General features: G+C 30.1%; 3 protein-coding genes across 4 annotated transcripts; all 3 read left to right on the top strand.

The window, feature by feature from the left end:
- Positions 1–3,944: 3,944 nt before the first annotated feature.
- Positions 3,945–5,092, top strand: LOC107416853 (VQ motif-containing protein 22). The gene has a single exon (XM_016025404.4). The coding sequence runs from the start codon at positions 4,099–4,101 to the stop codon at positions 4,885–4,887; it is 789 nt and encodes a 262-aa protein (XP_015880890.1). The 5' UTR covers positions 3,945–4,098; the 3' UTR covers positions 4,888–5,092.
- Positions 5,093–10,428: 5,336 nt separating this feature from the next.
- On the top strand, positions 10,429–12,567 carry LOC107416847 (probable pectinesterase 8). The gene is made up of 5 exons (XM_016025400.4): positions 10,429–11,069; positions 11,179–11,350; positions 11,506–11,712; positions 11,916–12,175; positions 12,279–12,567. Exons 1-5 carry the CDS (start codon positions 10,525–10,527, stop codon positions 12,430–12,432), a joined length of 1,338 nt encoding a protein of 445 aa, XP_015880886.4. The 5' UTR covers positions 10,429–10,524; the 3' UTR covers positions 12,433–12,567.
- Positions 12,568–14,557: 1,990 nt separating this feature from the next.
- On the top strand, positions 14,558–19,671 carry LOC107416846 (choline-phosphate cytidylyltransferase 1). 2 transcript variants are annotated; one of them, XM_048471841.2, is made up of 8 exons: positions 14,558–14,960; positions 15,554–15,667; positions 15,926–16,021; positions 16,269–16,311; positions 16,403–16,558; positions 16,680–16,760; positions 18,996–19,106; positions 19,212–19,671. In XM_048471841.2, the coding sequence occupies exons 1-8, from the start codon at positions 14,803–14,805 to the stop codon at positions 19,386–19,388; spliced, it is 936 nt and encodes a 311-aa protein (XP_048327798.1). In that variant the 5' UTR covers positions 14,558–14,802; the 3' UTR covers positions 19,389–19,671. The 2 variants fall into 2 exon arrangements, with proteins under 2 accessions (XP_048327798.1, XP_048327799.1); XM_048471842.2 differs by having other exon boundaries at positions 14,566–14,960; positions 16,680–16,748.
- The last annotated feature ends 2,998 nt before the right edge of the window (positions 19,672–22,669 follow it).

Genomic DNA, 22,669 nt, shown 5'->3' with positions numbered 1-22,669 from the left:
TATAATTGGTAGGAAAATAATTTCAAGGAGAACATTTATAATTATTATATATATATATAATTTTATTATAATGAATTTACATAAATACCATAATGTGAGCATATTCAATCTTTCTCTAAAAAGAAAGGAAGATTTTAATGTGAATTGCATGTAATTTCACATACCCAATATTATAAATATACAAATCTACTATACCATAACTTTATGTATATATAAATTTTATTCTACTAGATGTAATTGTTGAGATTATGCTGGATATCAGCAACCTATGATCATCTTCTTCTACAAAGATCCTCAATTAAAATTTTGACACGTGGTTGATAGGATTTTTAAATTGCCAAATCAACTTTTTTTTAAAAATAGTAAATGGAGAGTTTTTTTTTTCTTTTTCTTTTCTTTTTTTTTAAAGTGGACAATTACTGCCAAAATGATAGAAAAATCAAAATAGTATTTGGGAAAAATGTTATTTCTATGTGGCAAAAATGGAAAAAAAATTAAAAAATTAAATGGGGAAAAAATTTAACACATATGTACTTTTACGTAGCAAAAATGGAAAAAAGGGGGCAAAAAAAAAAAAAAAAACACTAAACTGGGAAAAGAATTTTCAGATACATTAAAAGTTTTAATGTGTTGATTTTTTTCCATTTTTGTAACTTAAAAAATTTCCCTCATCAAAAACCTTTCCCAACTTTATTCTCTTTATTTTTTATTTTTTATTATTTTTTTTTTACTGCATAAAAATTCCTCTTTGTTAATTTTTTTTCCCAATTTAAGTTTTTATTCTTTTTTTCTACTTTTGCTACATAAAAATTATCTTTTCCCAATTAATAATTTGATTTTTCTATCATTTTTGCTGGGTATTAACTCTCATGACTTCCTCCCAAAAAAAAAATTAAAAAATAAAAATTCTGTTACTCGGAAAAGAAAGATGATTTGACAATTTGAAAATCCAATCAACCACATATCAAAACTTTAGTAGAGAATCTTTGAAGAAGATGATCTCAGGACCACAGGGCTTTTTTATCCCATTTCATGTACGGGCAAAGTCCCCCAAAATTAAGCAGATTGAGAACCAGAACCAGCTTGAAATTCACCCGCAGACAATTTAGCTAATTGCAATGTTGGAGCCGGGTCAACATGTCTTCCCTCGTGCACAAAACCATTTCTAATGTACCAAGCCAAATACCAGATCAAACCAGCATTATTTTACATGCCAATTAACTTTTCTTCCAAAAACTGCCAAAAGATTGAAGTTTGAAACCAAGCAAGAAAATCACCAGGACTAAAAGTCGCCACAACAAAGCAAATGATATCATATATATATATATATATATATAAATGATGTTATTAAAGTATAAAAGTCTCTCTCTCGGTTTGACGAACTAGTTTCTTTTATCATGTATAATTTCAGGTAATAGATTTTTTGCCTCAGGATGTGAGACATAAACCACTCTAATTGGTTTGGTTAAATTAATATATATAGTCTACTCTTCTGGAATATTTATACTTTTATTTTATGAAAAAGAACAGGTTTTGGAAGTTGAAAAGTATGATATGGCGTGAGACATAGGAGAGATCTGAGTCAGCTATAGTACGATACAACGGATAAAAAAAATTCTCAAAGGAATATTCTTGTCTACTGTGTATTTTATTTAACTAAAGCTCTTTTCTTTTCTTTTTTATTGAATAATATTCAACTAAAGTTTTACTAATGCAAACATAAAATACTTTTTTTTTTTTTTCATTCACTATGCTTTTTGTCCAAGAACAAATATTGGCGGTTATTAATGTATTTTTAGTTATAATAATATAAAATGTGCACATTTTGATAACAAATTAATTTTTATGTCTTGTTTTCGATTACAAACTTACGGCTCGTTATCCGATGTAGAGTTAAAAACAAAATTTGTGGTCCTGACCAAATGTTAGGTCATAAAATTCTACGTGGTTAGGTACTTTTGGTTGCAGAATCTTATGAACTTACTTATATAATTAATATAGGGAACAGGTCACTGGATTTTTTAAAATTTACATTAATTACCATTTATTCTTTTCACGTTTTAAAAATTAAAATTAATATTTTTTAAAAAAAATTATAAACGATATTATTTTGAGAATGATATATCTAAAGTGATCAAATCTTTTTCATTAAAATTTTAGTATTTATGATTTGATAATTTTTAAATGGTTTATCTATTTATATATATAATGCAATATCAATTCAACACAATTAAAAAACTGCTACATAATTGGTTAAAAATTTTAATAAAAAAAATTTGATAACTATAATATTGCTTTTTTGAGAATTGTAACTAAAACAATAAAAAAAAAAAGATAATAACATTTTTATATTGAAAAAGACATTAACGATATTTTTGAGATTAAAAAAATTTAATTGCATTTAAGTCAAATTTTATAGGGAGATGGATAAAATATTCCCTTATATATATATTACACAACGAGTTTTTGCTCAAAATTTAAAATGTGCATGTTTTATTACTATATACTTTTTAGTGACATGATTAAAATGTGCATGTTTTAAACTTTTGACTAAAGTTTAAAAACTGAGAAGGTTTACCAATTTTTTTCAATTTAGAAACAAGATAAATAAGAAAAAATTATTAATTGAATAAAATTACTTTATTTTTTTAATTTTTAAATGTTTTGTTAGTTCATTTGGAAATTAATTTAAAAATTGTACTAATATGAAACAAACTATAAATTGAAAGTCTAATATAAAATATTTTAAGTTTAAAGATTTAATATGCAATTTGGCTAAAGTATGGCGTAATAACTACAATTATCCATAATTATTAAGTTTTGAGTCCAATGAATTCATTGCTAAGATAAAAAATACTAATTGAATACATTTAATTAACTTGATTTGTTATATTAAAATTCTAATATTAAAAAGTAATTTTTTTTTAAACAATCAATTAAATTTGAAAGTATAAATAAGTTTGGGCAACTCAGTTGAATTCAACTTGAGTAAAAAATTAAGTTTGTGAGTAGTTCATAAATAACTAAAATTTATTATTTATGCATGTTTACATAAAAAAAAATTATATATTTTATTAATTTAAATATACTAATTACTTATCATATATAAACAATATTTTTTATTTTTCATTGAATAAACTTTTTTTAAAATTTTATAAAAAAATTAGTATAATAAATGAAATTTAAAATAATTTACTGTTAAAATAAAATAAAATAAATATCAAATATTCAATTTTAAAATTTTTTATATTTAAACAAGTCGAACTAAACTAAATTCAAAATTTTTATACATAAGAATCTAACAAATCTTGAAGAAGGAATTTCAAAATTTGTAAACTTGTGTGAGTATGGAAACTTCTAAAATTATGAATGAATCTCAAAATTTTAATATTTGGCTTAACTCAACTTATTTTCCACCCTAAATTGTCACATCAAAACGAGTTTCCATTGATAATGAATTGTAAGGGTGTGTAATTGGGTCGGAAGGGAATGAAGATGGGTCGGATTTGTGAACCGGGAAGGTGCCAGGTTACTTCCCCTTCAGCCCAAAATACAGATTCCAAGTCGCACAAGTCACCTACCACCACCACCACTCACACAATGACATGGCCACCTTGACGCTGACGTCATCAGTGATAGAACCTCTCTCTCTCTCTCTCTCTCTCTCTCTCTGCTGTTAGCTTCCTGGAAGAACCATGCAACCCTCAACACCAAAGACTTTCCAGAAGAGAAAGTCTCATTCACAAAAAACACAAGAAATTCCACCCAATTTCTCTCACGTGCTTTCGCACGTGACAAGGACTTTCTAATCTTGATCATTTATTCTGATCAACGGTCATGATCATCTTCCCCACACCCCAAAAAAAAAAAAAAAAAAAAGAAGGAAATGAAAAAAAGAAAAGTCTTACTTTGACCACAATCAAAATCCCTCTCTCCATAAATACGCTTCACCTTCTACGCTCCATTTCCCCCTTCTGTTTTTACAAAAACAGAGACAAACTCTTTTCTCTTTCCCTTTCTTTCACTTTCACTTTCCTTTCACACACACCCAAAGAGACCGGCCATAGGCTTTGATTTAATTTGGCTCTCTCTTGGGTCATGAACCAAACCATGTCCTCCTCCAGCGAGTGGATGCACTTCTACAACCAAAGCTTTTCCGGCCAACCCGTTCATCCTCCCGGTCATCATCTAACACCATCTCCCATATTCGGCGGCGGCGGAACCAGCACCCCTGGCGGCGATCGAGTAATCTCAGATGCTACTGTTGTCACCACTGCCTTCCCTACCACCACCACCGCTAACCCACTTGGTTCAGGGAATTCCAGCCCCACTGCCGCAACCAACCTCAGCCCCGAAGGTCGAGTCTCCAAGCCGGCACGCAAGCGTTCCAGGGCATCGCGTCGAACCCCGACCACTCTCCTGAATACCGACACCGCAAACTTCCGTGCCATGGTTCAGCAATTCACCGGCGGTCCGAGTGCACCGTTCGGATCCGTTTCTCATCCCGGCGGAGTGAGTTTCGGTTTCGCCAGCGGCGGTGGTGGAGGAATCAGGCAGAATTTCATGAACCCTCTGATGGTTCCGGCGGGTTTCCAGCTTCAACAGCAACAACAGGTATTCCACCAGCTACAACAGCAGAATCAGGGTCAGGGTCAGGGTGGTCAGTACCTGCAGTTCGGACTGAGTAACGGAACCAGCACGCCGGCGGTGGACGGATTTCTTCAAAGACTGAGCTCCGGAGGAAGAGCGGGTAACGTTAACGGAGGTGGTGGAGGAGGAGGGGTGAACACGGCGGAAGGGTTCATGAACATGGAGCATGGAGTCTCGGCTCCAAGGCCTTCCAGTGGCTCCAATGAGAACAGGAGTAATTCCAGTTTCATGTTTTGATGATAAGGACATAAAGCAGCAGCGAACCAAAAACACAAATCAGAAAAAAAAGAAAAAAAAAAGTTAGGTAGACGTTAGGACTGACTTATCCTCCGGGGGAGAGAATTCTTGACCAATGTACATATATATATATATATTATAATAGTACTATATGAAATATTATTATGCATATTTGGGAATCAAATTGAGGGTTACACTTTCACAATGTGGGTTTGGTCTTAATTTTCTTTTTCTTATTTTTTGTTTTTGTTTTTTATTTTCATTAGTTTTTAACATTCTGATTTCTGTTTTTAGATGGATTTTAGGAATGTTTTTATTCATTTTTGTTTTTCTTTTTTTCTTTTTTTTTTGTTCTGGGCTTTGCTTCTAATGAATAATAATCAAAGGCAGAATCGGTTCCGACTACTATTACTTTTGTTTTATAGTTTTCTTTTTCTTGTTATGTTATTTTTTTTTTCTTTTTGCTTTATTGACTGATCAAATATATTATAATTTTCTTTTTCTTTTTTTCTTTTTTCTTTTAAGTTGGGATTTCGAGCTACTGATTTGCTTTTTTTCTCTTTTGGGATTATAATTTCTTTTCCCTTGATTCCGTTTTTAGCCAATGCTACTTCGTGAAGTTATAAAAAGTTGATTTAATGATCACTTCTGATTGATTTGATTTGCTTGATTTTGCTAACTATGAGAGAACAATGGCATGCCTCCAACTATATATTTAAGAAAAGAGGAAAATATAGGGGAATCATTTATGTATTTTTATATATATGTATATTTTCTAAGGACTTCATGATTCTATTAATGGATCTTTAAACATGATAATAATTTTCTATGAAGGATATGATAAAAAAATATATACATATATATATATATATATTGCCGAAAAAATATTTAATTTCTTTTACCTAAGGAGATATTAAACAAAATATAGAACTATTACAAAAACAAAATATTGAATTTTACAAATTGTATACTATAGCTGTGTATTTTTTTATTTATTATTTTGATAAATTAGGAAGCAGTTCATCATTAAACCAACCAAGTATGCGTAAATTATCACCAAATGGTCAATTGAGTTGTCCATATGATCAGCATGTGTTTTTACTTCCGACCCATCATTAGGAGTTTTTATATTTTACTAGTCGATATCAGGTTTTGAAAAATATACTTTATCATAATAGCTAATATTAAGTTTTTTTTTTTTTAAAAAAATACTATATTACACTACACATTAGTATAAAATTATTTATTTTTCATTGTTATATTATTCATATATATATATATATATATATATTTGAAAATCAAATTAGAGGAGACCTGTCTTGGCTTGATTAATTTTGAGTGAGACTGCATATATATATATATATTTATCATTTTCCATCACATAATCAAGAAAGATAAGAATATTATGGATACTAATTTGTTTCGTATTATTTATATATATATAATGTGATGTTATTTGATTGATTTCTGTTAACGTTTTAGTTATTTATTATATATATATATATATATATTATTTTACATTAATTTTAAATTATTAATATACTGCTGTACAATTTGCTACTGATAAATAAATTTGGTATTGTAATATTACGCCATAAAGTTAATCATTTTACAATAAATTAAATATCTTATTTATTTATACTATAAATTTTTAAAACCAATATTAATTGTTTTTCTTATTAGTTTTAAAGCTTTAGCTTTGCATATTTTCTAGACATTTCAATGGCAATAGTTATTGATGATAACTCAAGGTACCATGTTGGATTAGTGCTCAAGCTAAAAAAATCTTCGCTATTCCAATTTAACACATTTCCACCAAAAAAAAAAAAAAGAAAAAGAAAAAAGAATTAAACACTAATTTAAATAGTCCTTTAGTCTAATAATTTTTTTTTTCAGAAGTACTAATTACAGAAAATCTCTTACGTCAATCAATAGACAAATTTGATGGTAAATTTGTGGATATATTCATTTTGCATTTAGGAATATTTGCAAAAACCAAATCCATTCGAGCAAATAGCAAAGAAAGGTTCACCACGAGTGTACACATATATATATATATATATATATAAACTTTTTTTCCCACGTGAATTTTACAAAGCAGAAAATATAAAAAGCAACAGAAAAAAAAAATTCCGTTTTTATACTCAAAAAAAAAAATTAAAAATTAAAAATTAAAAAAAAAAAAAAGGAAAAAGGAAAAAGAGAGAGAGAGAGAGATTTAGAAAGCGGCGAAGGCTGTGGCGTGTTTGGCGCCTGTAATATGTTAGGATGTGAGTGAGAGGGACTGATTTTTTGAGTGAGAAATAAAAGGGGCAGAGGGGGTGAATGTGAGATCAGTATGGGACCCATTTGCGTAAAAAGCAGAAATTGCACTTAGCCCACAAAAGTCAAAATATACCCTAATCTTTGCTAATTTGAAATCAAGTAATTTTTTTTTTTTTTTTGGGTGCCTTTTGATTCACCAAGATTACATCAATCTTTTTGATTGGCTTAGTCTCGTTGATTTAACATAATTACCAACCACTATATTTTCAAACTTTTTATTTTTTTTTTGAACACTAATTAATCGCTTCACGTCAAGCACGTGGATAATTTTTTTTTTCTTTTTAAATTTTGGTTTTCTTTACTAATACCATACCAAATTCCATCACTAACACCGTAAATAAAACTTCTTTTTAGATTATGTATTTCAACAAAAATGATTTTTCCAAGAGTTCTACGCATAAAAACTGTTCATCAACGTGGCATTGTTGATCTCCAAAGACGGTGTATAGTTTCTTCCTCTTCATTATTACCACTCCCAAAAATATATTAATCAACAATTATCACGTTTTTGTTTCTTTATTTATTTTTTTAGGAACTTCTACAAAAGTTAATAATATTTAGGCCTTTTTTGTTTTTTTGTTTTTTTTTTTTTAATACTACCCTTTAAAAGAAACTTTTTTTTGTTTGTTTATTTTTGTAATATAGCCTTTAAATAAAACTAATGTTTTCTTCATCCAATCTTTCTTTATGGATTTAGTAGACCATATAGAATTTTAGTAGGTTTAATTTTCAAGGTTTTGAAATTATATATCTAACATGCATGTTCATTCTGGCAGTCTGACAAAGCCACTATTTTATTGTTTTCCAAATGTTTTTAAATTATTAATAATGCCTAACTTTTATATTAATGGGAGCAAAAGTTAAGCGGAAGGTTTGTATAATAGTAATACTCAAATATATTGTCATCATGATTATGGAATTATAAGGAAATGTAATACCGTAAGATATATACTACTAATTTATTATTATGATAGATATATGTATAATATATATTAAGTTCAGCTAATATTAATCCACTTATTAGAGAGGTAAATGCGATTTTGATTCCATATAATCCTCCTTACTTTTATTTTATTTTATTGTTAATAAATAGTGGTTACCATTATGGTTCTTATCATGGTGTGAATCCTACTAGTATAATAATAGTATCAAAAAATAAAAGTGAAAAAGTATATGTATAACCCAATACCATTACATAATATTGGGATCAAATTGATGGTGAAAACTGAGAAGTGACAAGCATGGCAGCCACCTCCACTGGGTAATTTACTTCCAACAAATATGCCATTACAGTATACCAACCAACCCAAAAAAAAAAAAAAAAAAAAAAAAAAAAAGTCATTTTGCAAAACTACAAAAATAACGGGACATTTTAAATCAAAAAGAGTCCACTCTTTTTTTCTTTCTTTTTTTTTTGGACGCCAAATCACGCGTCCACTCTCAATAATACTAAGTATATAGCAACTATGTTGCTTTCTTTTTACGCATATATATATATATTTATATGTATGATAAAACTAATGTATACAATTTCCATTATGTATTTGAAGAAAACTATACTTCCAAGAGTTTTATGCATAAAAGCTGTTCATCAAAAGACGGTGTATAGTTTCTTCCTCGTTATTATTACCACTTACAAAATATATATTAATCAACAATTATCCTTTTTTTTCAATGGTTTAATTGTCCAAACTTTTGCCATTTTATACCATATATTTTTATCGGATTACTTGTTAGGCTCTCAAATTTAAAACATTCAATATCTAACTGTCAATTTATAATTTATTTCACAATCTAATTTTCAAATTGATTTATTTAAAAAATTTAAAAATTGAAAAATTTGACTAATTTCTTATTAATCAATAATAACTTTTTGTCATATAGTTTGTAAACTGAGAAATTAGTTAATTATTATTGATTAATAAGAAATTAATTAATTTTTTAAATTTAATTTTTTTTAATAAATTTAGAAGATGTATTAATATGAAATAAATAGTAAATTGAAAATTTGATATGGAATATTTTAAATTCAAAGGTTCAAATTTTTTAAAAAATTATTATAAAGTTTTGTACAAAAGTAAACAATTTTTTTTTTTTTTTTTGGGTACTACCCTTTAAATAACACTTAATTTTATGCATCCAATGTTTCTTAGAGGTCACTAAAACAAAATAAATAAATAACAAAAAAGGAAAAAAATCTACCAAAATAAGAAACCGACAGTTTTAACTGTTAAAAGTGTCATCTAAAAATATAGATAATGGAATTCAATCCATTTGAATATCGTTATTCTGTATGGTGTCATCCAAAATCCTGGTTTTGGATCACGGTGATATGGAGCGTCATTTTCTCATCTTTATGAGGCATAACCCACTTGAATCATAAGTTCAATATATGGAGAATTAGACGGCAATCAACAATCAAGTTGAAGTTATATTGTAAAAGAACACAACCCACTTATTTATTTATTGTAATGGTCTGGTGACCTAGAAAAGGGTACTTTTACTTAAAAAGGAAGGTGACAAATTCTATGTATCTTTGCCTTGCTTAGAATGAACCCACGAGAAGAAAAATAACTTAGCTGGCGTACGGAAAACCACCAACCTACGAAAACAGAAAAAAATAATCAATTCCTTTCCTATTTCTAAAGATAAGATATATATCCATTTGGGTCGGAATTGGGCTTTTTACTAATCCTATGGATTATCACACAAAAACCCACCACTTTAATGGCTACATAATCGTGGTAATGAAAAATGATGCCTTTTGTTGACATAAAAGTAAAAAAAGTGTTAAAGCTAGTCTTTTTGGATTATAAACAGAAAAATAAACGAAGATAAAAATAGGTGACAATTGAATTCCATGATTTTTATCCTTTTAGGAACACAATCTAGTGGTAAAATCATTGTTATTATTCTTTTTTTATGTAATATTATGGGTTTTTTGAATTCTCACACCCCTAATAATCAGGGAAATTAAGAAAAAGAATTCAATGATTATTATTATCTAGTAATTCAAAACAATATAAATCATTTTGAGAATTGGCCTCCCTTGCTCTAACCATACACTACATGAAAAATCAATTCAACCATCACCATAAAACCAAAAAGATATGCGTATAAAATAAATATAACTAAAGAAAAGAACAAGAACAAGTATCGAATTAATGGCCTAGTATAACAAAATCACCAAAAGAAGAGAAGGGGGGCGGGGGGAATAGAAATTTAAGCATCACCAATTTCAAGTTTGGTAGGTTGGAAAAGAAAAATATTATTTGCCTTAAGGATATACAGGGACAGGGTGATTTGCAAGACATGCCATCAAACCCTTTCCCTTCAAGTGCATGTTTATGTTCACATTTCCTTTCATTCAAATATCTCTTTTTTCTTTTCTCTTCCCTCCCTCGTTCATCAGACACAGCAAAAACAAAAAAAGAAAGAAAAATGAACCTCAAAAGCATATCTTTAACTTTCCTAGTTTCCATTTTGGCAATTTTAGTATCCAAGCATTTCATGAGTAGTACTCCAAATAATAACCCACAAATAATCTCTCTCAAATACTTGATTGACGTTTGTTTGACCACCTTTTCATCACCCATTATTTCATCTTTAATCTCACTCAAATTTATCAGTAGACATCATCATCATCATCATAAGAAAAAACCCGATGGGGGGAAAAACGTATCGATTTGTGACGATTTTCCACCTAATTTTCCTCCTCCAGACACTGATACAACCTCAATACTCTGTGTTGATCGAAATGGATGTTGTAATTTTACAACCGTACAAGCAGCTGTAGATGCAGTCTCCAATTCTAGCCAGAAAAGAAACATAATTTGGATTAATGTCGGCATTTACTAGTAAGTAATTTTTCACAGCTACCATAAATATTTGTCTCTCTTATTCTCTTCTAAACTAATAATGTTTTGTCTAAGTTAATTTTTCTAAACTTGATTGACATAAATGTAGTGAGAAAGTAATTGTTCCAATAATCAAGCCAAATATTACATTTCAAGGACAAGGCTTTACATCGACCGCAATTGTTTGGAACGACACGGCCAATTCATCACATGGAACCTTTTATAGCGGTTCGGTTCAAGTTTTCTCTGACAACTTCATTGCTAAGAACATAAGCTTCATGGTTAGGATCATATATATAAATATATATATATATATATGTATACATATACCTTTTTCTATACAGTCTTGGTCATGTGTTTGATTTATATTTTTATGGTGATAAATTATATTGGTTCTCAAATCAAATTCGAAATAACATATATATTTGAAAACTAGAATGTAGCTCCAATTCCAGGCCCTGGTTATATGGGAGCTCAAGCAGTAGCAATCAGGATAGCAGGAGACCAAGCTGCATTCTGGGGTTGTGGATTCTTCGGAGCACAAGACACCCTTCACGACGACAAGGGCCGGCATTACTTCAAACAATGCTACATCCAAGGCTCCATTGATTTCATCTTTGGAAATGCCAGATCACTCTACGAGGTAATTACACGCTGCATTTTCAATTAGTGGAGTGCTTTGGACATCCACATTAATATGTTTTCTACAACAAAATAAAGCTGGATAATGTTAGACACCGGTTAGATATAAATTTTAAATCCACTTTCTAACAACTGACGGGATAGTTGTAATTTAACTGGACAAAAGATAGTTTACAATAGAACAATTTGGTTTTGGCATTGTAGGATTGCCAGGTGGTATCCATGGCGAACCCTGTGGCAGCAGGATCGAAGTCCATAGATGGATCGGTGACGGCACATGGAAGAACATCGAAGGATGAGAACACAGGGTTTGTGTTCGTAAACTGCACGGTAGGAGGCACGGGAAGAGTGTGGCTTGGGCGAGCATGGAGGCCATTCTCTCGAGTGGTGTTTGCGTCGACGACAATGTCTGATATTATAGCACCTGAGGGTTGGAATGATTTCAACGACCCAACAAGAGACCAGTACGTTACGTTGGAGACTAGAGATTAATTATATATCAATTAAGCTAAGCTATGGTTAAAGTTTCAGTACTAATAATTATATAAATCGAATATATGCATGCAGGAGTATATTCTATGGAGAATATAACTGCACAGGTCCAGGAGCTAATATGAGCAAGAGAGCACCTTATGTACAGCGACTCAATGACACACAAGCGGCTCCTTTTCTTAATCTGTCTTTCATCGATGGAGATCAATGGTTGCAACCCTTCCTTTAATTAACCATTCTCTCCTCCTCCTCCTCCATCTTTTTGTCATCTTTCTCTATACCACATTAATTGTATGATTAAGATTAAAGTTATTTTTTAAACAATATATATAAATATATATTCGCTACAAAAGCAAATATCTCACCAATGTGTATATATATATATATATATATATATTTATATATTTCAATTGACTTTCAAATCAATTTGGTAACTTTTTTTTTGACAAGAGATCACTTTGGTAATTGATGTATATTTATATATATATATATATATATAATTAAAAACTCATGTGATTAGAAAAGATTATGTATGATTCCATACATGACATTATGTGTGTGGTTAAAGTAATTATATTTTAAGAAAATTAAGTTATCGCATTGAAAAGATATATACACTAAATATTATCGTATAATCCTTTGTTTTTGTAATATTCTAGTGTATTATATATATATATATATGTGTGTGTGTGTATATATATTCTTTTTTGGGCATAATATTCTCATAACTCCTCTTGGTCTTCGTGATAACATATATCAAAATAGCATAGAGGGAACAGAAAACTTCTTTTTTACAATACCCTCTTTTGACGCTTTATTTCTGTACAATTTGATACGCAAAAATGTCCATCTTCGGCTTGAGGTTGGAGGAGGATCCTTCTTGTTAAAGCCACTAGTGGACTCTGGTTTACTTGCTTTTTCTAGTTAATATAAATGATCTTTCTCTTCAATATATATATATATATATATACATGTATATATATCTTTCTTTCAAAAAAAAAAAAAATATATATATATATATATATAGTTAATACAAGAAATGGAATGTATCTGGTGTAATTAATGATCACGTTTTTTTTTTTTTTTTTTTTTCCTTTTCCTTTTCTGCAATAATTATTGAACATGGTTGTAGTAAAAAAAATTTGGGAAATCAACCATACATGCCATGCCAATGGGTTAACTAGAGAGTCAGTTCTGACTTCTGTGGCATAGCGATATCAATGGACTTGTGAATGGCTTTTGACTTTTCATTACCAATTTTTTTTTTCTATTTAAATTTTCATATATAATTATAATAAACTTATTTCATACTTTATTTTAAAAAATGTCATGTAAATATATAATTATAAAATTCAATAATAGAAAAATTACCTAAATTCATATAGGTTTTATTATTATCTCTCTCAGCAAAAACAAAGATTTTAATATTAAAGTGGAGAGATTTGATCACGAGGAAATAATAGTTTTTATAATTGGTAGCCGAAAGACAATTTTTATTTATTATTCACCTAGAAGCTTGTAAAAGAGAGATAAAATTTTACTGCTATTGAAAAACTATATATATATATACATTTTTTTTCTTCTGGAAATTGAACCGGAGAAAGTCTATAAAAACAAGACTAATAAATACTGTTAAGAAGAAAAAAATAATAATAAACAAACCCAATACAAGTCTCAAATTTTATTTTATTTTTATTTTATATATAAACGCAAATAATTACTTTCTTAGTAGGAGACTGCACGTCATGTTGGGATGGAAGATGGTAGACAACATATGAGAAAAATATGCATTCATCATTATCATCATGTGACCTTGGTCTTTGTTTAATTTGTAGAAGATATAACAAATTGTAAGCAATTATAAAGCATTTAGCAATAACTAAATTCACTAGTAATTGATTTAATATTTTATTTGGTCGGAAAACAATACTATAATATAGTTTATGAAAATGATTTGCCTACGCAATATTAATTCAGGAATATTCCGTTCAATATATACTATGAGTGCCCAAATATTCTATTGGCTTTCAGCAAATATATATATATATATATATTCTGTATTTTATGCGTTACTGATGTATATAATGTTTTAATAAATAAAAAAATTATGTTTTATTAATAATAACAATAAGAAAAATGGCCAATTCACAGAAAAAAAAAAAAAAGGTAATAAGAAGAAGAAGAAGAAGAAAAATGACCAATTCAAAAAAGGGTAAGCGTGCTTTCGCACCATTTAACCCTAAAACCCAACAATTGATGACAAAGAGAAAATATCTGAATAATCCTTTGTAAATATCAAAATGTCAATTAAATAAATAAAAATCAAAGTGAAAGACGAAAAATTAAAAAAAAAAAAAAAAGAAAAAGAAAAGAAAGGAAAATAAAATTAGGGGACACGGAATTACCGCGGAATCTGAGGTGGTACAGGTTAAGAGGGTGACGGTGGGGTTTGGGGAACAGAAACGGTGAAAAAAACAGAGAGAAAAATAATGAGAGCAGCTGAGACAAGAAAACAAAGAGAAGGAAAGAGAGAGTAGTGGTGGTGGGTGGTGGGTGTTGGTGAAGTTTTTTAAAAGAATTTTTGATTATTATTCCAAAAATGGCAGACGTTGTCAAGCCAATCATCAACACTAGCAGTAACAACAAAAGCAACGATCCGGCACCACAGCACGACCGCCCAATCAGAGTTTATGCAGATGGGATCTACGATCTCTTCCATTTCGGTCACGCTCGCTCCCTCGAACAGGCCAAGAAACTGTCTCTTCCTTTTTCTTTATGTTTAAATTCTTTATTATTTTTTTCTTTTTTCATTTCTAGCCCTTGTTTATAAATTCCCTGTTTGTTTTTTTGATCTGGGTTGCTTTTGTTTTGATCTTTTACTTTCGTTTCTTTATTCAATTCAACTTTTATGCGTGTTTATTTATGTGGGTTTATCTTACTTGTGCGATTTCTTTTCGTATTTCTAGGAAATTCTTACTAGTTCCTTGTCCTATGATATCGATGATTGATGGGCTAGTCATGAATTAATTGTTTTACTTTTTTACTTTTTTTGAATTTTTATTCATTCGGCTCAATGTTCTGTCAAATTGTATTTCTTTTGAATTTTTTTTTGTTTTTTCGTGGGTCTTGTTGTGTTCCTGGTTTTCAAACTAATATAATGATGATAGCTGTGTTAGAATCGTAATTTGTAGTTTCACCATGTATTTTATTTCGTTTCTATAATTTATTACCAATTTTTTTTTTTTGGGCCAACTTTACTGTGTTTGATCTTCTACTTTTTGTTTTGGAATTACTAACAAGCTTTTCTGCTAACTCGTATTGCTTCTTATATGACCTAATCGTCAATTCAGGTTCCCAAACACCCATCTGCTTGTTGGATGTTGCAATGATGAAACCACGCACAAGTATAAAGGCAAAACTGTTATGACCGAAGCTGAACGTTATGAATCTCTTCGCCATTGCAAGTATGTTTTATTTGGTTGCTCTTTTCAATTCTCTTATTTGTTTGAATTTTGTACTAGTTAGCTACCTGGCTAGTTAACTATGTTCTGATTATTTTGCTGAATAGTTTGTATGGAGGGATTTAAACGTATTTTTATTCTTGTTTGTAAGCGTTTTGGCAGAGGTAGTGTGTATAAAGGAATGGTATTTTGGAATATGAAAGAATAGACTATGTTATGTAGAGCATGAAAACTGGGCTTTATTTTTTATATATTGTGCAGGTGGGTGGATGAGGTCGTTCCTGATGCACCTTGGGTGACCACGCAAGAATTTCTTGACAAGCACAATATCGATTTCGTGGCCCATGACTCACTTCCGTATGGAAATCAACTTCAATTCTAAATTTGAAATCCGAGACTAGTAATGTATATATGTTGTGATAAGTGGCATAAGATTGGTGATAGAATACTCTCTGTTTATTTCATTTAAAACATTATCATAAACATATAGAAAAAACATTGCATATATATGAATTTTCTATTTCTTTTCAATTTTATATACTATCAAATGATTAAGTTGTTCAGGTATATGACCCAATCTTTTGTTGCCATGACTCTTCTACAGTTATGCTGATGCCAGTGGAGCTGGGAAGGATGTCTATGAATTTGTAAGTTTTATGGATGGTTTTTACTTTTTCTTCATGTTCTTTTCATCTTTCCTTTGTCAATAGGTAATTGTTAAGCAAGCAATTACCATAGGTGAAAGCAGCTGGGAAGTTTAAGGAAACAAAACGAACTGACGGGATTTCTACATCAGACATAATAATGAGGATTGTAAAAGATTATAACCAGTATGTGATGCGTAATTTGGACCGTGGATATTCGAGAAAAGAGCTTGGTGTTAGCTATGTAAAGGTATCTTCTTGCTCTGTTTTATTTTAATTTCTGACTGCATTATTTGATTTTATTTGTTTTCTTTTGAAATTGACTTATTTTCCTTGGAAAATAACTTAACTGCTTTATGTGATGCAAACAGGAAAAGAGACTGAGGGTGAACATGAGGTTAAAGAAACTACAAGAGAAAGTGAAGGAACAACAGGAAAAGGTGGGGGAAAAGGTTTGTCTAATTATAGTGTCATACATTTAAAGCTGCAAAAAGAATGTGATGGGAGAATATGAATTGATTAGATCATGTATACCATAGAATATCTAATATTTATTAATTACTTCTTTTGCTTTTAAGTGTTATACCTGGATTGTCTAAGGTACTTGGTAATTTGACCAATGAAATCCCTTTTAACAAGATTTAAACTTTTAAATACTTAAAGCTTATTTAGATTTTGTTGAATTTCTCATAATTTTATGGATTAAAAGAATTGTTATTTGTTACATGAATTGTGTATATTATTTGGATTTTCCTATGGTGAATCGATTAGGGAAGATGCTAGGGATCTCAATTTTTGGGTCCCCAAATGAACCATGGGTTGCCACCTCAATATGTGATCAAAAACTGAGAACCTATGTTGTGGAATGGCAACTCGTAGCGCTTGGGATCCTTGGCATTTTCCATTATTTAGATCTTGAATCATTCTATACTTTGATGCATATTTTCTGGTCTTTCACCTCTGTGTTTTTTTTTTTTTCCCCAAGTTAAATTGAGTCCTGTCACAGGGATTTCACATGTGCTTTAGAAATATTCGTTTATATGAATTCCACATCACAGCAACAAAAGTTTTCTCAAAGAACACAACTTATGTGTGTGTGTGTGTGTGTGTGTGTGTGTGTGTGTTTTTTTGTTTTTTTGTTTTTTTTTAATAATTTATAGATCTTTGTGAGAAGAGCTTCCTAAGTAGCTACTGGTGATGCAATATGTTTTGGAATTGTGGAGAGTTGTTTGTTTGGAGTGACTTCCCCAGCAGCTAAAGCTAGGAAATTATGTTGGATCACATATTAAAATTAGTAATTATAACAACTGTTAAAAATGTCCAAATTGTTAAAAGAATAGCTGGGATTTAAGATATTGATTGCCTATAGGATTTGGATAAACGACAGAGAGATTAATACAGGGACTTCTAAGCTTGATTGTTGGGTAGTTTATGCATGTCTGAACCTTTTTCTGTTAAATCCTTTTAGTTTTAAAAATAAGTAACGGATATTTTTTTTAAATTGGAATTTCATTAGAATTATGACTTATGTCAGAAGTTCAATTGTTGCAGTCCAAATCTATTTTTTCATTAGTTTTTGGTTCCAGGAGGATGTTGATTCCAAAGAGTCTTTGGTTCATTTGCGGTGGATTCCAAGGACTCAAATGATGTGTGGTCTGGAATCTCAAGTCTCATCCTAATCCTTGTTGTCAATTGAGTGCAATTTAACCACATATAATCCACTTACAAGACAAATTTTATAGCGAAATAGCCAAGTTATATTAACATTGAAAAATGTCTTCTTGAGCCCCTGGCTCCCTTTCTGATAATAACAATAATAATAATAATAATAATAATAATAAAAAATCAGTTATTTTATATTTCTTTTTATTTGTAAATTGAAGTCTCTTCCCTTCCCCAATTCCTATCTATTTGAAGGATCATAACTTTTAGTATATCAAATAAGTTCCTTTGTCCCATTTAAGCTGTATTTTCTATCATTCGTGTTGATTTTTTATTTTTTATTTTTTATTTTTATATTATTATTATTTATTTATTTATTTTCTGGTCGACATCATTCTTGTTAATGTTGTTTCCATTAGAAAGCAGTTGTTTTGATTTCCCCCTTTTTAATTTGTAGAATGCAGTATTGATGGATACAGTACTATAATAACCCAAATTAAGTTCAATAATGTGTTTTTTTCCCTGACTCATGTATACGTACATTGCTGTTATATGCAAAACAAGATAGTCCAAGGTTCAATGAAACAATCTTGTTAAAGGGTTGTATGAATTCAGGAGCTAGGCATAGAGGTTGTCAAAATAAGCAGTACTTTTAGCTAAGTAGCCAACTTTAGTGAGAGCTATATCTGTTTGGCCTTAATAATTTTTTGTTAATTTTTGGCACATTTCTTTTCATGACTTGTATTGAATCCATAAATAGATGAGTGTTCAATATGTATCAGAATATTTTCTTCTAAGCTCATCTTCTATTCATATTTAAGCCTTCACCTTAACTCCTCCATATTTAACCATCTTTAACCATGTTGCTTTTTTTTCTGTGCTCATGAATCAACTGTGTTTTTATTTTTTAATTACGCTTCGTGCTGATCAGAATCGTTTTGCTTTTCACTGGATCATTTTTTGCTTACTAACGCTCCAATGCTTTAGATACTGATTCATGTACGTTATTGCCATTATATTAATAGATTCAAACTGTTGCAAAAACTGCGGGTATGCATCGTAATGAGTGGGTGGAAAATGCTGATCGTTGGGTTGCTGGCTTTCTTGAAATGTTTGAAGAAGGATGCCACAAAATGGTAAGTCATTTCATTCATAACCAATTAATGACATATGCATTGATATGTCATATAGCTGTTCATGGTTTTGGTGTCCTTACTCCATGATTTTTGTCTCTCTTGCAGGGTACAGCCATCAGGGATCGAATTCAAGAGCGCTTAAGGGGGCAACCAAGAGATCTGCTCGAAAATGGCGAGGAGGATGATGATGATGAAGAATATTTTTATGAGGATGATGATGATGAAGAGGAATACTATGATGATGATGAATATTATGATGAGGAAGATGAGAAAAAACGATAAAGGGAAAAGTGGCTGTGTTTTTGTGCTTTGAGGATATTGTAGGTTCCATGCGCAGAATGTGGCGTTTGCTCAAGGGATTTCTGTAAAGTGCATAAATTAGCTGTGGATGGTGAACCGCAGTTTTCTGTGGTTGCTCAGGGGAGTTTGTTTTAGAATATGGGTTTTCTTTTTTCTGTGTAATTTACATTTGTTATTTACTTCTTTTAGTGTGGTTAATATTTTCTTAGTACCTTCTAACTCGGGCATTATGCCGTATACATGAAATTGCTGTATGTTTTTCGTTTCTTTGCTTGCCAGATTTTAGTAATTTGGAATGCTTTATCATTTTGGTAGGTTATCATGTATAGAGACCAAATAGGAGCATATTTTCATGATTTCCTAATTATCCTACTTTCATAGCCAAATAAATAGTACTCTTGTGTGTATCTCTGTGTCATATTTGATCAATATTCTTCCATTTTTCAATATTGCAATTTGGTTGTAATATACAAAAAGTGAATTTCCACCGTACACAGCTATGGTGGGATATTATGTCACCTTTTAAAGGTTTTTGTATTTATTAAGCCTAATGGGTAACGAACACTTTGAGTGAGTTGGGCCAATGAATAGGGAGTAATTTGGCGAAATAGTGTGTATGTTTGCTAAAGAAGCACATATATCGGACCTAACTCATATTTGATAACATTTATTTTGATGAAGTGCCTTTTTATATATTAATATTAAATATTCTTGAACCATGAGATAATGTTGCATTAATCCTCTCTTAAAATTTTGTATTAAAACTTGATGAAATTGACAACTTGACATTCACATAATTAACCACGGAGGGGTTTATATAAGATGATACAAAATTGGCTATCTGATCCACTATTTCTTTGACAATCAGTCTTTGACAATAATTCTGAATTTCAAACTTCAATCCCCATGATACTAATGTCCAAAAGGAATTTAAAAAAATAATAATAGTAAAAAAATAAAAAATAAAACCAAGAATTTTAAGAACTACTTCTGGTCCCATTTAGACGTGTATTGACATAAACCTAAACCTAAAACTATTAAATAGATAAATAAATGAAAGATAAAAGACTTTTTTTTTCATGTTTTATATTGTCTTTCTTTCTTTCTTTATTTATTTATATAAGGGAGGGGACTTTTAATATATGATATTTTCTTGGGTGATACTTGGGCCAAACCTAAAAAACTAAACCATAAGTAATAACCTTATGAAGGAATGACCACATTTGGCTATGTTTAGAAGTCGAATTTGTAAGACAAAAAGGAAAAGAAAAGTCTAGCAATTTAAAAAAGTTATTCTTTGGTTCCAAGAAAATACATAGGGCAAAGAATACCATATGGAAGAGTGGAAGGAAAATGTCTTAGCAAATCGAATTTTCACTTTCTTTCTTAAACACATGCTGTGCAAACTTAGGATTAATACATGAAAAAGTTATCGTGCCACACATACTGTCTCTTCAAACCTCAAAATCATTTTAAGTAGCAGAAGGGCGATCATTATTTGCACTGTTGATGTCCATCGACTGGCATCCCTTTCAGAACATATATGGGAGCCATTTCTGCCATTAATGCATGCTTCACCTCACTTCGATAATATAATGGATAAATTTGAAATCAATGTGTCTTTCAATAAATGAGATATTGTAGCTGGAGAATTCATACATTATATTATATTTTTTTTGTTTCAAAAAAAATTGTAGTACATAAAATTATTGTTAAAAAAGAGTACTTCTGCCATTAAACTACCCCTGTAGTGACATATTTATTTATTTATTGTTCTACCCAGTGCCACGACACAACCTAAACAGAGGCTAAATTGAATTTACCAAATAAAAGGAAAGGAAAAGGTAGAGAAGAGACAGAGTAAGTAAAATAAATAAAAAAATAAAAAAAATAATATGAACTACTTTCCACCATTTTTTAAAGTTAAATTATTAATCAATAAGGGTACAAATATGCTCACACACGAACGTTACCACTCCTTGAAACTTTCAAAAAAGTGAAAATTTGCTTTATATAAATAACACCTACTCATTCTTCTTTTCACATTTAATCCTTTTCCTCTATAATTTTTCCTTTGTTTTCAGTCCTCATCTGTCCAATCTCCATTATTCTTCATTTTACTTGTAAATTTTCTCCTCTCTTCTCAACCCTTTTCGGCTTAAAAATGAAGCAGTTTAATATAAAGCTTGCAATATTCTTATGCTCCCTTGTCATAGGACTCTGGCATATGGTACTTGCCAATGTGAACATGACTGGGTGGAGAAAAATGTGCTCGCTTCAATATTAGTTGCTGGTGCAAATTGCTGTATTTAATCCAGTTAGCAATCTTTGAAGGAAAATGAATCATGTGAGAAGTAAACTGAGGCGGGTGTTGTTATGTAATGGAATTTATTATTATTATTATTATTATTTTTTATATTTTTGAAAATTTCAAGTTGTGGTAACGTATATTTGTGTTAATAGCATAACATGAGATTTTCTAAATCAAAGATTGCTGTTGGATTACAGATACCACCTGCACCCGCAAATAGTATTGAGCGAGTACAAAGATTTTGTATTTTAGTCTTTTTCTTATATTTGCCATTTCTTTCTTCTCCCCTCATGTTCACATTAGCAATTTACTGTATGACAGAGTCCTATGACAAGAAGCATAAGAATATTTCAAGCTTTACATTTAAAGTGTTCCATTTTTACGCAGAAATGGGTCGAAAAGAGAGGACAACCTTTAGAATTAAAATGAAGAAGAATAATGGAGGTTGGAAAAAGGACTGAAAACAGAGGAAAAAGAATCAATGCGAAAATGAAGAATGAGAGGGGCAATCTTATATACTGCAAATTTTCCTTCCCAATTTATCCAATATATATATATATATATATATCTCAAATTTTATTAAGACTTTCCAATTTAATAGTCAAACCATATTATAAAATAGTACTTTTTCATACGCTAAAAATACTCGATCAAAACGTTTTGATTTTATGTGCTAGTTTGTGAATTTTCATTTTTTACATTAGCACTTGGTACACAATATTATTATTATTATTATTATTGTTATTATTGTTATCATCGATATTATTATTTTATATTTAATATCATTAAAGAGACCTTAAATTCATACACCATCATATCCTCGTATCCTGACAGTCGAAGGAATAACAAATTTGTCAAGTATATGGGCAGCCTCATTTACCCGACTATGAACAAACGGGCCGTAATTGGGCCAATTGTGCCTGAAGCTTGATAAATGAGATTTTTACTTAAT

The sequence above is a fragment of the Ziziphus jujuba genome, chromosome 4, assembly GCF_031755915.1.
Source record: "Ziziphus jujuba cultivar Dongzao chromosome 4, ASM3175591v1".
NCBI lineage: Eukaryota > Viridiplantae > Streptophyta > Magnoliopsida > Rosales > Rhamnaceae > Ziziphus > Ziziphus jujuba.
Note: the sequence above shows the minus strand (reverse complement) of the source record. Positions and strands in the feature narration are given on the sequence as shown.

Bases quoted from the DNA above. Each gene is read 5' to 3' on its own strand.
- LOC107416853 (XM_016025404.4), top strand. From the start codon at position 4,099: ATGAACCAAACCATGTCCTCCTCCAGCGAGTGGATGCACTTCTACAAC.
- LOC107416847 (XM_016025400.4), top strand. From the start codon at position 10,525: ATGCCATCAAACCCTTTCCCTTCAAGTGCATGTTTATGTTCACATTTC. The intron at 11,070-11,178 runs GTAAGTAATTTT...ACATAAATGTAG, and splicing joins ATTAATGTCGGCATTTACTA to TGAGAAAGTAATTGTTCCAA. The intron at 11,351-11,505 runs GTTAGGATCATA...TTTGAAAACTAG, and splicing joins CTAAGAACATAAGCTTCATG to AATGTAGCTCCAATTCCAGG.
- LOC107416846 (XM_048471841.2), top strand. From the start codon at position 14,803: ATGGCAGACGTTGTCAAGCCAATCATCAACACTAGCAGTAACAACAAA. The intron at 16,022-16,268 runs GTATGGAAATCA...ACTCTTCTACAG, and splicing joins GTGGCCCATGACTCACTTCC to TTATGCTGATGCCAGTGGAG. The intron at 16,559-16,679 runs GTATCTTCTTGC...TGATGCAAACAG, and splicing joins TTGGTGTTAGCTATGTAAAG to GAAAAGAGACTGAGGGTGAA.